Source organism: Mandrillus leucophaeus, unplaced genomic scaffold (genome assembly GCF_000951045.1).
Source record: "Mandrillus leucophaeus isolate KB7577 unplaced genomic scaffold, Mleu.le_1.0 Scaffold1540, whole genome shotgun sequence".
NCBI classification, from domain to species: Eukaryota; Metazoa; Chordata; class Mammalia; order Primates; family Cercopithecidae; genus Mandrillus; species Mandrillus leucophaeus.
The window spans coordinates 112,427-126,561 of NW_012101522.1; the positions used below are offsets into that span (position 1 = coordinate 112,427).

The window sequence follows — 14,135 nt, forward strand, 5'->3', positions numbered from 1 at the left end:
TTAAGGGCTATGTCCAGAACTGACACAATGTCACTTGCATCATATTCTATTTGTCACAGGGATCACATGACCACCCAAATTTGAGATTTTACAGATATAGAAGATAATCTTTGATGTGGAAGTGGCAAAGTCACTTTGCAGAGCAGCGTGCAGAACAATTGTCTACATCTCAAAAAGAGCATATTGGAGTTGTATTCATTTTAAGTTGGATCCATAAATCATCCTGTACTGACAACATCTTAGCAATGTTGGATTTTCTAATTCCTGAATACAGTATATCTGTTAGGTATTTCGAATGTTTAGTTTTGAAGAGTTTTGTAGTTTATATTCCTGTAGAGATCTTCCTTATCTATTCCTCAGCATTTATGTTTTCAGATTTCATCACAGATTTTTAATTTAAAAAAAATTCCAATTGTCATTGTTGCAAGTATATGTAAAGGAAATGGAATTTTTTATTTGACACTTGAGTCCTATAAACTTGCTAAATTTACTTCTTATTCCTACAAAGTTATTCTTTAGGGTTTTCTGAAGCACTATCACGTTAGGTACACGTAATGAAAGCACATTACTTGGAAAGAGATATGAGGTGTTTCAGTTTTTTGTGCGTGTCATTTTTAGAAGGTTGCCCTTTCCCTACATTTTACCTAATTCATCTAATCTGTCAAATTAATTGAAATGATGTATTTCATAACAATCCTTTTCTAACCTTTTAAGTCTAAAGGATCTATGGGTCATTATTTGTTTTATGATTTCTGATGTTGGTAATTTCATTTTCTCTTTCTTTTCTTTTGATCACTCCTGCTGACAATTTATCAATTTCATTATAAAATTCCAACTTTTGGCTAGTTTCATTTACTCTATTTTATGTTTTCTATTTTATTGGTTTTGATATTTATGTCCTTTCATTTACTTACCTTGTCTTTTATATACTCTTCTTATTCTAGCTTCTTAAGGTGAAGGTTCAGATGGCTGCTTTTGAACATTTATTTAAAATGTAAGAATTCGTAGCTATATATGTTTCTTTAAGTACTGTTCTGATTACACCTTACACATTTGGATATGTTTTTCTTATTGCTGATTTCTAAATATTTACTTATTTCCATTATACTTTTTTCTTTGATTCATAGATTCACTAAATATTTATTAGCATGCTTCCCAATATTTGAAGCATATTCTAGGTATATTTATAAGTTATTTATTTATTCATGGCAAATTATTTCAAAACTTAGTGATTCAAACAATATGTACTCATTGTCAATTTTTGTAGGTCAGGAAACTAAGGCTAGTTTAGAAGGTTCCCATGCTTCAAGGTCTCTCACAAAACTGTAATCAAGGTGCTGGTTGGGGTTACCATCTCATATAAAACTTGGCTGAGGAAGGATTTACTTCCACACTGATATTGAGATGTAGGTCCTATTTTTACATTAGTTCTTCATCTTGGAATCATAATTTAAACCATGGTATTTTTGACCATATCTGATAGTTCTTCAGAATTAAACATGTTTGTGCAGTTTTAGCACTTGCCAGTAACACAGCATAGCACTTATAGACATGCTCTTTGAATTTTAGCAGTAACACAGATTACGTTTGGGGTGGAATAATTTAATCCATGTATTAGGTAAGTTGAAAATGACTAACTTTTAGTGTACCCTCTTATGTGATAAGTGTCTACATAAAGTATTTATGTAATAAATATTTTAGCTGGTTCAGATAGGTATTTATGGGACTCTTTATCTAAGACTTTTATGACATAGAGATCCAATATTTAACTAAATGTATAATGAGATGTAAGGATTCAATGGACCCAGTGGTAAGCCAAGTCATGGAAATAACAATGGAAGTCCTTGAATACTACTCCCTTGTTGGCAAATACAAATTTCTTTATTGTAGAAACAGTTATTGAATTGATATGGGAATAAAATTTAAAAATTGAGTTAATGAATGTATTAATCTGTTTTCACACTGCTGGTAATGACATACCCAAGACTGGGAAGAAAAAGAGGTTTAATTAGACTTACAGTTCCACAGGGCTAGGGAGGCCTCAGAATCATGGTGGGAGGTGAAAGGCACTTCTTACATGGCAGTGGCAAGAGAAAAATGAGGAAGATACAATTCAAGTTGATATTTGGGTGGGGACACAGCCAAACCATATCAGTGGGCTACAGATCATTATTGTTATATCTGACATAGATGCAGGTCTTGATCAAAAGCCAGTACTCTAACCTAAAACTGCAGCACTATGATTACCTATTTTTGCAAGAATCAGAAAGTCAACTTCCCTTCTTAGGCTCTCTGCCTCTGAGCCTCAGGGCTTCTTGGACATGGACTTTCTAATAGGAAGGGTAAGGCCCTCCTTACTGGGAACACTTTTAGAGAAGAGAACCTGGGGCTGGTTGTCTTTTATTCTGGCTGAAATATTACTTGCCTTACCTAAATATTTCATAACATGAAATGCATAATTTATTATTCAATTTACTTTAAAATTATTTTTTTCATAATGCAGGCATTTCACATTACTTGTCATTTAGTTACTCTTGCTAGCAATAATCAGTTCTTTTATCTCTAGCAATTTTGTAAGAAAAAAATGTACAGAGAGGTTACTTCATTTGAATTTGTTCCAAATATTCTAATTAACTAGTCTTTAATGACCTTACTGTCTCTTTCTAAAATATTGTTGATGTAAAATTCATAGATTGTGTCTACACACATAAATGGAAGAATTGTTTTTCTGATAGAACAACCCAGGAGATATCAAAAAAGTTAACTTTCTGCCCAAGGTAGAGTATGTCTTCACTTGGTATCTGGTCTTCTAAGTGTAATGTTTTTTGTAATATCTACCATTGCTTGTAAAAATGAGCGAAAGGTCTCAATTTCCTGCAATGAAATTGGGGAGATATAGAGACATGCTTTTACTTAGGAAAGAAGTGGTCTTATGGATATGCTAGAGTTTTTAAATGTAAGTGAGACTTAGAGAAGTTCAGTAAGTGACTCAAAGTCACATGGTAAGTGGTAAAGTTGGAGTTACAACTGAGGCAGTGTGGCTCCTCTGTCCATATTATTCACCACATGCTACGCTTTCTCTCCAAGGATTTCTTGGGTCTGAAATAGGCACATATTGAGTGGGAAATCTGTAGTCATAAGTTACTCACACTACTCATGAAACATTTACCACTGACCGCCATTATTCATGCAACAGTCATGAGCTTGGAAATTGCCATTTAATTATAAATATATGAAAAATGAACAAAAGCAGAATAGAATAAGGGACAGGTGCACTAATAGTTTTGTAGATGGTTGACTAGAAAGGATTCTCAGTTCATTTAATTTAATCACATTGTTTTCCAGTGAGCAAACTGAGACAGACATGTAAATGCATTCAGAAAATGAATCAAATTGATGTCATCTTCCAGTGAACTTAGAATTTCTCTTTGAGTATGCTTTTTTTTTTTTGAATCTGGACACTAAGGTTCTATTTTTGAGTACTCTCAGTATCTAAATAGTGTTATAAATAAAACCATTTACCACTGTTCTGTAACTCTTTCTACACTGTCTATTTTCTTCTGTGTCATTATCTAGTTCACCTGAAGAATCTGGAAAAAAAATACTCACAGCTAATGTGGCAGTTGGTGATAGCCATCAAATAGTTTTCTTGAGTTCAAAATTATTTGCTGAAAATCAGGATACTGTATGTTTATATGATAAAAAAATTGTAGAATAGGTAAGGATAAGATGCAGAGATGTACAGCTTCTTATAAGGCAAACAGAGGGTCAGACCAAGTAATTGCTACAGTGAATAATGTGATAAATAGGACTTTACTATTTATACAGGTTAATGTCCAGACTCTTGACATTTAATGAGATATTTATAAAGACTGAACATCTTTCGAGGCATGAAGGACCGAACGTGTAACTGTGGAATGCCATAGTACTGAGTGAGATATCTCAGAAGATGTTATTTTTGAAGCTACACAGAACATGCAGTAAAGACACCACAACAACTACAAACTCAAAGCACTGAGTCTTCGTTAATTTATTTAGAGTTTATTACCATCATGAGAAAGTAACTTTCCTGAGACCAATAGTCTGTTGCCTGTATGCCATAGCTGACTTCTGTGCTAAGAAATATGTTTTAAATCAGGAGTTATAAAATGTATGAATGGCTGTTGGGCCTTTCACTCTTCTTCTATACAGAATATTCACTAAAAGTTAGAAGCAGAAACTCTGCCTGTAGGCTCAAAATAAAATCTTTGAGGAGATGAGGAACTCAGTAGAGACTTACAAAATATTTATCGTCTGTGTAAATCACTATTGAGGATACAACAATGAAGATGTGCTCTGTGACATCATGGATGTAATCATATTCCTCTTCACTACTTCATTACATGTCCTGTTCTCCTGAGTTCTCAACTGGGACACAAGTTTTAAAGAATACTAAATAGAACTGAGTAACAATGTTACAGGATTTGTCCTCCTTGGCCCAACTCAGGATCCTGATGTGCAAATGCATTATTTGTAATGTTTTTACTCGTATACACTGTGACTATGGTGGGAAACCTGCTTATTGTGACTATTATTGCCAGCCCCTCCTTGGGCTCCCCAGTGTATTTCTTCCTTGCCTGCCTGTCATTCATAGATGCTGTGTATTCCACCACCATTTCTCCCGTATTGATTGTAGACTTACTCTGTGATAAAAAGACTATTTCCTTCCCAGCTTGCATAGGCCAGTTATTTATAGACCACTTGTTTGGTGGTACTGAGATCTTCCTTCAGGTGGTGATGGCCTGTGATCGCTATGTGGCCATCTGTAAGCCACTGCACTATTTGACCATCATGAGTCGACAGGTTTGCATCCTTCTCTTGGTGGTGGCTGTGACTGGAGGTTTTGTACGTTCCGTGTTTCAAATTGCAGTTGTGTATAGTCTCCCATTCTGTGGCCCCAGTGTCATTGACCACTTTGTCTGTGACATTTAGACATGACTGGAGCTGACGTGCACTGATAACTACTTTCTAGGCCTCACTGTGGTTTTCAGTGGTGGAGCAACCTGTATGGTCATCTTCACCCTTCTACTAATCTCCTATGGAGTCATCCTAAACTCCCTTAAAACTTACAGTCAGGAAGGGAGGCGTAAAGCCCTGTCTACCTGCGTCTCCCACATTGCCGTGGTTGTCCTCTTTTTTGTTCCCTGTATTTTCATATATGTTAGACCTGTTTTGAACTTTCCTATTGATAAATTCATGACTGTGTTTTATACAGTTAACACACACCCATGTTGAATCTGTTAATATACACACTAAGAAATTTGGAGATGAGAATTGCTGTAAAAAAAACTGGTGTAAAAACTTAAATATAGTTAGATTAAGTAAAAGAAAATAGGAAGAGAGGAACTTAAACTATGTTTGCAGACAACGTAATTCTGTATTTAGAAAGCCCCATAGTCTTGGCCCAAAAGCGCCTTGATCTGATAAACAACTTCAGCAAAGTCTCAGGATACAAAATCAATGTACAAAAATCACTCGCATTCCTGTACGCCAGCAACAATCAAGCCAAGAACCAAATCAAGAATGCAATCTCATTCATAATTGCCACAAACAGAATAAAGTACCTAGGAATACAGCTAACCAGAGAGGTGGAAGATCTCCACAATAATGTTTTCTTTTTACTTTTTTTTTTCCTTCGGAGACAGGGTATCACTATTTTGCCAAGGCTGAGCTTGAATGCACAATCTTCCTGCCTTAACCTCCAGAGTAGCTGGGACTACAGGTGTGTGACTCCACTCTGGGCCCACTGTTTTCTACAGAAATTTTCTGGGGAGTTCAGCATCAAATCTGGGGTCATACATTAAATTTAGTTGATATTTCACTTTATTTTAACCTGGACAGCTTTTTAGTACTTCTTTAACTTTTTCTTACATTAACATTTTGAGGAACATCTCCCACTTGCTTTGCAGAATATCTTTCAATCTGAGTCTGATAATTTCCTTATTTTGAGATTAAACTTATCCATACATGTCAGGCATGCTACATGCTAACTTATCTTTGCCTGCATCAAATTACAAATTGAATTAAGGGTACTAAGGTTCAACCTGTTTACCTTGATTAGGACATCTTTGAGGCCACCCCTACCTTAAAGTTTCCTATAATACTGGCCTTTGATGCAATTACGTTCATGTTAATGTCTCTCTCTGTCCACTGTTTTGTTGCAGGTGTTATTCCCTACAGCACTCACCAACAAATCCTGCGTACAAATCTAGCAGAAATGATTTTTTTTTTGGAAACCCAACCTACACATTTTTGTAAATGTTCTTTGCTCTTGGTTCTCTCAGAGGGGGTAATGAATTGAAATGTTAAGGTTCTCTTTTTGTGGTTTCTTCTTACCAGGCCTCTGTATAGATAGAGTAAGAGTTAAGGTTTTGGGGTGTCTTCAAAGATTTCTAGTTCATAGGTGACTTTTTTATATTTTTTTCAGCATAGTGAAATTTAAGTGAGGAAGGAAAAATTAAAATACCTGTAGATTTTGTCATACTTCTTTGTTTCCTCAGGACTTTAATTTCCTCTTTTTACTTCTTTACTTTTCTTTACCATGAAGTCTCCCAAGAGTACATTTCCTTGCTACTTATCCTCATCTCTTCCAGAAGTGATGCCTTTTGGAGAATAGGAGAATACCATCGTAGGTCCTGCGTATTTTCATTTTTTCCCTCTGCTCAACATCCTGCTTCATCAGACATCAAATCTCTTTCATTAATGATTTTGAAATGGGTGTGACTTACACTTTTGTGGGTGATTCTGGCTGTGCTCCGTCTCCCTTAGGCTTCCTAGTTCCCTCTCCTGTTCTCTACAGTCTTTTCAGGGTTCCCTTACCTTTCTTTCTGTTTGGAGCTGCAGAGATCTCTCTGCTGGGATTTGATGTTTATTTCTCTATTTAGAGGTAATTTGGGATTCATAGTATTCTCAGTGTCAGTTATGCTGAATGTCCTAGTTATGTGTGATATTATGTACTTGCTGTGCTGTATGCATTGAATTTTTTTGGAGGATGTATAGAGAGATTTTGATTTCAGGAGCTGCCATTGTTATCAATCAGGCAAGAGAAAGAAATCAAGGGTATTCAGTTAGGAAAAGAAGAAGTCAAATTGTCCCTCTTTGCAGATGACATGATTGTATATTTAGAAAATCCCATTGTCTCAGCCCAAAATCTCCTTAAGCTGATAAGCAACTTCAGCAAAGTCTCAGGATACAAAATTAATGTGCAAAAATCACAAGTATTCGTATACACCAGTAACAGACAAACAGAGAGCCAAATCAGGAATGAACTTCCATTCACAATTGCTTCAAAGAGAATCAAATACCTAGGAATCCAACTTACAAGGGATGTAAAGGACCTCTTCAAGGAGAACTACAAACCACTGCTCAGTGAAATAAAAGAGGACACAAACAAATGGAAGAACATACCATGCTCATGGATAGGAAGAATCAATATCATGAAAATGGCCATACTGCCCAAGGTTATGTATAGATTCAATGCCATCCCCATCAAGCTACCAACGAGTTTCTTCACAGAATTGGAAAAAACTGCTTTAAAGTTCATACGGAACCAAAAAAGAGCCTGCATCTCCAAGACAATCCTAAGTCAAAAGAACAAAGCTGGAGGCATAACGCTACCTGACTTCAAACTATACTACAAGGCTACAGTAACCAAAACAGCATGGTACTGGTACCAAAACAGAGATATAGACCAATGGAACAGAACAGAGTCCTCAGAAATAATACCACACATCTACAGCCATCTGATCTTTGACAAACCTGAGAGAAACAAGAAATGGGGAAAGGATTCCCTATTTAATAAATGGTGCTGGGAAAATTGGCTAGCCATAAGTAGAAAGCTGAAACTGGATCCTTTCCTTACTCCTTATACGAAAATTAATTCAAGATGGATTAGAGACTTAAATGTTAGACCTAATACCATGAAAACCCTAGAGGAAAACCTAGGTAGTACCATTCAGGACATAGGCATGGGCAAAGACTTCATGTCTAAAACACCAAAAGCAACGGCAGCAAAAGCCAAAATTGACAAATGGGATCTCATTAAACTAAAGAGCTTCTGCACAGCAAAAGAAACTACCATCAGAGTGAACAGGCAACCTACAGAATGGGAGAAAATGTTTGCAATCTACTCATCTGACAAAGGGCTAATATCCAGAACCTATAAAGAACTCAAACAAATTTACAAGAAAAAAACAAACAACCCCATCAAAAAGTGGGCAAAGGATATGAACAGACACTTCTCAAAAGAAGACATTCATACAGCCAACAGACACATGAAAAAATGCTCATCATCACTGGCCATCAGGGAAATGCAAATCAAAACCACAATGAGATTCCATCTCACACCAGTTAGAATGGCAATCATTAAAAAGTCAGGAAACAACAGGTGCTGCAGAGGATGTGGAGAAATAGGAACACTTTTACACTGTTGGTGGGACTGTAAACTAATTCAACCATTATGGAAAACAGTATGGCGATTCCTCAAGGATCTAGAACTACATGTACCATATGATCCAGCCATCCCATTACTGGGTATATACCCAAAGGATTATAAATCATGCTGCTATAAAGACACATGCACACGTATGTTTATTGCAGCACTATTCACAATAGCAAAGACCTGGAATCAACCCAAATGTCCATCAGTGACAGATTGGATTAAGAAAATGTGGCACATATACACCATGGAATACTATGCAGCCATAAAAAAGGATGAGTTTGTGTCCTTTGTAGGGACATGGATGCAGCTGGAAACCATCATTCTTAGCAAACTATCACAAGAACAGAAAACCAAACACCGCATGTTCTCACTCATAGGTGGGAACTGAACAATGAGATCACTTGGACTCAGGAAGGGGAACATCACACACCGGGGCCTATCATGGGGAGGGGGGAGGGGGGAGGGATTGCATTGGGAGTTATACCTGATGTAAATGACGAGTTGATGGGTGCTGACGAGTTGATGGGTGCAGCACAGCAACATAGCACAAGTATACATATGTAACAAACCTGCACGTTATGCACATGTACCCTAGAACTTAAAGTATAATAATAATAAAATAAAATAAAATAAAAAAGACATCTGAATATCAAGTGTCAAATATTTCCATATTTAATTTTCTTCTTTCTTATCTTCATAATAATTTTAAAATTATAGGTCCTAATTACTTGTTTCTATATTTCTTTTTAAGAGGTGCATAAATTTTCCCCTCTCTGGGCAAAATTTCTGAGTTGGGTTTGATATGTGGATGTTATCTCATCTGAGTTGGATGGAAACTTTTAGTAAGTTGATTATCAATGATCTTTGCTATTCTCATTAAGTATATTTGCCACACACAAAACCTTAAGCTTTCCATTTTACTCTGGTGCTTTCTTAGAGTTGAGAATTTCAACTGTATACTCATTAATCAGAAGCAAGTTAATCTTGCTCATGCAACTTTATGTCTTTGTGTTTTAATAAGGGGCTTGCTCTTTGATGCTACAATGCTACTTTTTTCACACTTAAAAGTGATTGTCCGGGAGAAACTTCTAAAAATATAGAATACCCTGGAAAGATCATGTGGAAGGGCTCTTTTCTCTGGGGCATGATTCCTTAGTGAATTAATACTGAATGAGCAGCCGTGGGGACAAACAGTTTGAACAACTCAGTGAAATATTTTGTTGTTTATTGTTAAGTCATATCTTCTCTTACCTGGGGGAAGGTTTCTCCTCAGATATTAATGTTACTGTCCAAATATAAAATAAAAGCCGTTACCTTACTAGACATGAACCATACTAAAGCAGTCATATGAACATATGAGTGCTTTTAAAATATTCAAAACCGAGCCAAGTTTCTAGATTATCTTTGTGCACTATTGACTATGGAAGTTATAAAAGGTTCGTTCAATCAATGAGGTCAGTAAACATAATAAGGAGCTTTTAAATTTCTTTAACTTTGATATGTACATTTCTCAGTGACATCTTTTCAATTTGGTGATTCATCAGTCATATCAACTGTTTATTCCTGAAACCAACTCTGGATAATCCCATAGTCCGAATGAAAATGTTTACGAAATTTGGAGAAGATGATCATGCTTTGTTCAGGCAAAAGGAGATACATCCCTGTGTGACAAAGCATTTGCAACTTTAGTGACCGTTTGCCCTCTTCTTTTCTTTGCAGTCACACCTGGATTCATAGGGTCTCAATCCTGACTTATTTTCATCAAACTAGGCAGTCATCTTCTAGGACCAAAGAAAAAACTGTAGAAGCCTGGATTTGGAACAAGTGACCAAGGAGGAAATAGAAAACCAAGGTAACAAATTTACAAAAAATTTTTCACTGCTATTATGATAGGGATAAAATAGATTTTATTTGAATGAGTTATACGTCTTTCATAAGGAGTAGGTTTTATCACTTAATCTCAAGCGTTTTATGCCAGATCCTCCAAGAATAAGACAACTTACACATTTTCTTCATTTTATAGAATAATATTAGAATAAATACAATGGCAATACTTTTCCCTAAAGTTTTGATTAGAATTGTTTAATGACATACTGAAATACAGAAAATGCATAGCGCAACAAAACAATATAACATAACTATATTTATTATTTATAATGGCTTCATTTAGATTGCTTTATGTAATTTAGAGAATGCAACCATTATTTATCTTATATCTTAATACATTGATAATAATAGTAAGGATTACTATAGTTCTTTATATTTTTTTACCTTGTATATAGTATTTTTAAATGTCCTGATTCTGTGCTGATGTTTTATTTGTGTTGTTATTTTTTATTGTGGTAAAATGTACATAACACATTGTTGTGCAACTATCATCACTGCCCATCTCCAAAACCTCTTCATCATCCTAAACTGAAACTCCATACCCATGAAACAATAATTTTTTCTTACCCCCTCCCCTTAGCTCCTGGTATCCACTGTTGTACATTCCGTGTCTATAAATATGACGATTCTAGGTGTCTTGTAAAAGTGAGATCATAATGTATTTGTCGTTTTGTGTCTGGCTTAGTATGTCTTCAAGGTTCACCCATGTTATAGCATTATCACAGTTCCATTGCTTTTTTTTTAAGGTTGAATGATATCCCCTTGTATGTGTATACTACAGTTTGTTTATTCATTCATTAATTGATGGGCATTTAAGTCGTTTCCATTTTTGGCTATTGTAAATAATTCTGCTATGAACATCAGTGTCCAAATATTTTTTTCAGTCTGTGATTTCTATTCTTTTGTGCATATGCCCCAAATAACATTGACATTACCATGTGAAAATTCGCCATCTGTCTTTCTTCATAGCTCTTTGACATGTATCATTAAAATTAATTTATTCTGAGGTACCTTTTTGTAGATTAGGGGATCAACTGGGTACAATACAGGATGTGTCCAGTTTTACTCACTACGATTTTAAAACTCTAAAAATAGGGACATATTCACGTAATTAACTCAGGCAGAAATTGATGTTGGCATTTTCCCTAAGTTTCTATAGATCTTGTACCTAAGAAATTTATAACCTCTTTTTCCATGGACACGAAATTACCCTTTCTATTAAGGTGTATGTGTAGGTGCATAAATTTACCTAGTAGCTAGATTTTTCAGAATACAAGTTTTTATATTTTGTAAAAATTGTTACTGTGGAATACCTATCATGGATTCACATTTTCTGAGTATTTCTTAATGATTTACTCATTCTTATTGAATATGTTAAGAAATTTGAAGAATCTTACAAATGTTTGAATCAGATATATATGTTTTCATAAAATATAATACTGATAAAATACAGAATTTTGAATCATCCAAAGTGATAATTTTCAATAGTTTAGAATAATAGTAATGCTCCAAAGAACATTTTAATAAGTGAAATGTCTATTGAGTACTTAAATAAGTGTTATAAGTGCAAACTGTCAACAGGAGAGACTGTCCTATTGGAGGTTATCTCCTGAATGCTCAGGTAGCTCCTGTAAATTGAGAGTACTTATTTTTCCATTATAAATGCAGAATAGTTTTATAAATGTCAGTGAAGGTATTTAATTATGTATATACGCAACAAAATATCAGAAGCCTCAAAGATGGAACTTCCAAGAAAGCTAATCTTATCTACTGACCTATCCTAAAGTTTAAAATCTGATTTTTTAAATTTTTCTTTGGCCCAAATGTATAAAGATTCCTAGAAGTAAGTGCTGACACTGATGCTGAGTTAGCTTCCAGGCCACCTCCTGATTGACAGCTCTGGGGATCTGATAATCTTCTATTCACAACTCATTCAGGACTCTCAACCAAAATGCTTACCAATATTTCATTCAGCTTATGGCCTTTACTTATTTCCATATGCCTTTACTAAGTTATCTCTTATTTTATTTATGTCTATGCTTTTACTCTCCCTCTGACCTTTAAATATGTCTTGGCTTGCTTTGATGCATAAAGGATAGAAAAATCTCCTGACCATCACAAATGAGCACCACTATATATTCACTCACATATACCTTCCAGTTAAAACCATGAAGCCTCATCATTGTGGTTAAAGCAATACATTTGTATTTTTTAAATTCTTTTTTTAAAATTATACTTTTTAAAAAATTATTCTAAACACTCCTTTTCTAATGAGCTGACCTGTGTGAGGTCCTGGTCAGGGAAAACATGGTCGAGTAAGGCATCACATTTTTGACATGGAGCTTCTGACAAATAATCTCAAATTTATCATTGACCCTTTTGTTTATAGGCTCTGACACCTGAGTCCAATACCTTCAGAAGAATACATGGAAAATAGGAACAATAAGAACAATGTGACTGAATTCATCCTCTTGGGACTCACACAGAACCCTGAGGGCCAAAAAGTTTTATTTGTCACATTCTTACTCATCTACATTGTGACAATAATGGGCAACCTGATTATCATGGTGACCATCATGGCCAGCCAGTCCCTGGGTTCCCCCATGTACTTTTTTCTGGCTTCTTTATCATTTATAGATACCATCTATTCCACAGCCATTGCTCCCAAAATGATTGTTGACTTGCTCTCTGAAAGAAAGACCATTTCCTTTCAGGGCTGTATGGCTCAACTTTTTATGGATCATTTATTTGCTGGTGCTGAAGTCATTCTTCTGGTGGTGATGGCCTATGACCGATACGTGGCCATCTGTAAGCCTCTTCATTATTTGAGCATCATGAATCGTCGAGTCTGTGTTCTCATGCTGTTGGTGGCCTGGATTGGAGGCTTTCTTCACTCATTGGTTCAATTTCTCTTTATTTATCAGCTCCCTTTCTGTGGCCCCAATGTCATTGACAACTTCCTGTGTGATTTGTATCCCTTATTGAAACTTGCTTGCACCAATACCTATGTCATTGGACTTTCTGTGGTAGCTAATGGAGGAGCGATTTGTACTGTCGCCTTCTTTACTCTTCTACTTTCCTATGGGGTCATATTACACTCTCTTAAGACTCAGAGTTTGGAAGGGAAACGCAAAGCTTTCTACACCTGTGCGTCCCACATCACTGTGGTCATTTTATTCTTTGTCCCCTGCATCTTCCTGTTTGCAAGGCCCAATTCCACCTTTCCCATTGATAAATCCATGACTGTGGTTTTAACTTTTATAACTCCCATGTTGAACCCACTAATCTATACCCTGAGGAATGCAGAAATGAAAAGTGCCATGAGGAAACTTTGGAGTGAAAAAGTAAGCTTAGCTGAAAAAGGGCTGTATCCCTCATGAAAATATGATATTCATTCTTTCGCAGAAGCAAGGAATAATTTCACTATCCTATTTGATTACAATTTCTGTAATCATTCCCCTTTAGTTACTTAGCTTACTTATTCTGAAGCAGTCATATAAATTAATATTTATCTACGTACAATATGTTATGCCCATTACAGACCAAGGTAATTGCATAGATTTAACAGTGTATACTGTTTTTTTAATCATACTGTGTTAAGATTCTTTGGTAGATAACAATATTTAGTTGTATTTAAAGATCTTTTTAATTTTAAAAATCATTTATTTTTTTATTTTAAATTGACAATAATTGGGTATATTTATGGAGTACAATGTGATGTTCTGATCTATGTATATATTATAGAAAGATTTATTCAGTCTAATGAATA

At 35.3% G+C, this 14,135-nt stretch overlaps 1 protein-coding gene and 1 pseudogene across 1 annotated transcript; both read left to right on the plus strand.

Annotated features, from left to right (window-relative positions):
• Positions 1–4,156: 4,156 nt before the first annotated feature.
• On the plus strand, positions 4,157–5,374 carry LOC105536111 (annotated as a pseudogene).
• A 7,418-nt stretch (positions 5,375–12,792) lies between these two features.
• LOC105536112 (olfactory receptor 4A15) lies at positions 12,793–13,746 on the plus strand. Its single transcript, XM_011975383.1, has one exon. The coding sequence runs from the start codon at positions 12,793–12,795 to the stop codon at positions 13,744–13,746; it is 954 nt and encodes a 317-aa protein (XP_011830773.1).
• Positions 13,747–14,135: the final 389 nt, after the last annotated feature.

Bases quoted from the DNA above. Each gene is read 5' to 3' on its own strand.
- LOC105536112 (XM_011975383.1), top strand. From the start codon at position 12,793: ATGGAAAATAGGAACAATAAGAACAATGTGACTGAATTCATCCTCTTG.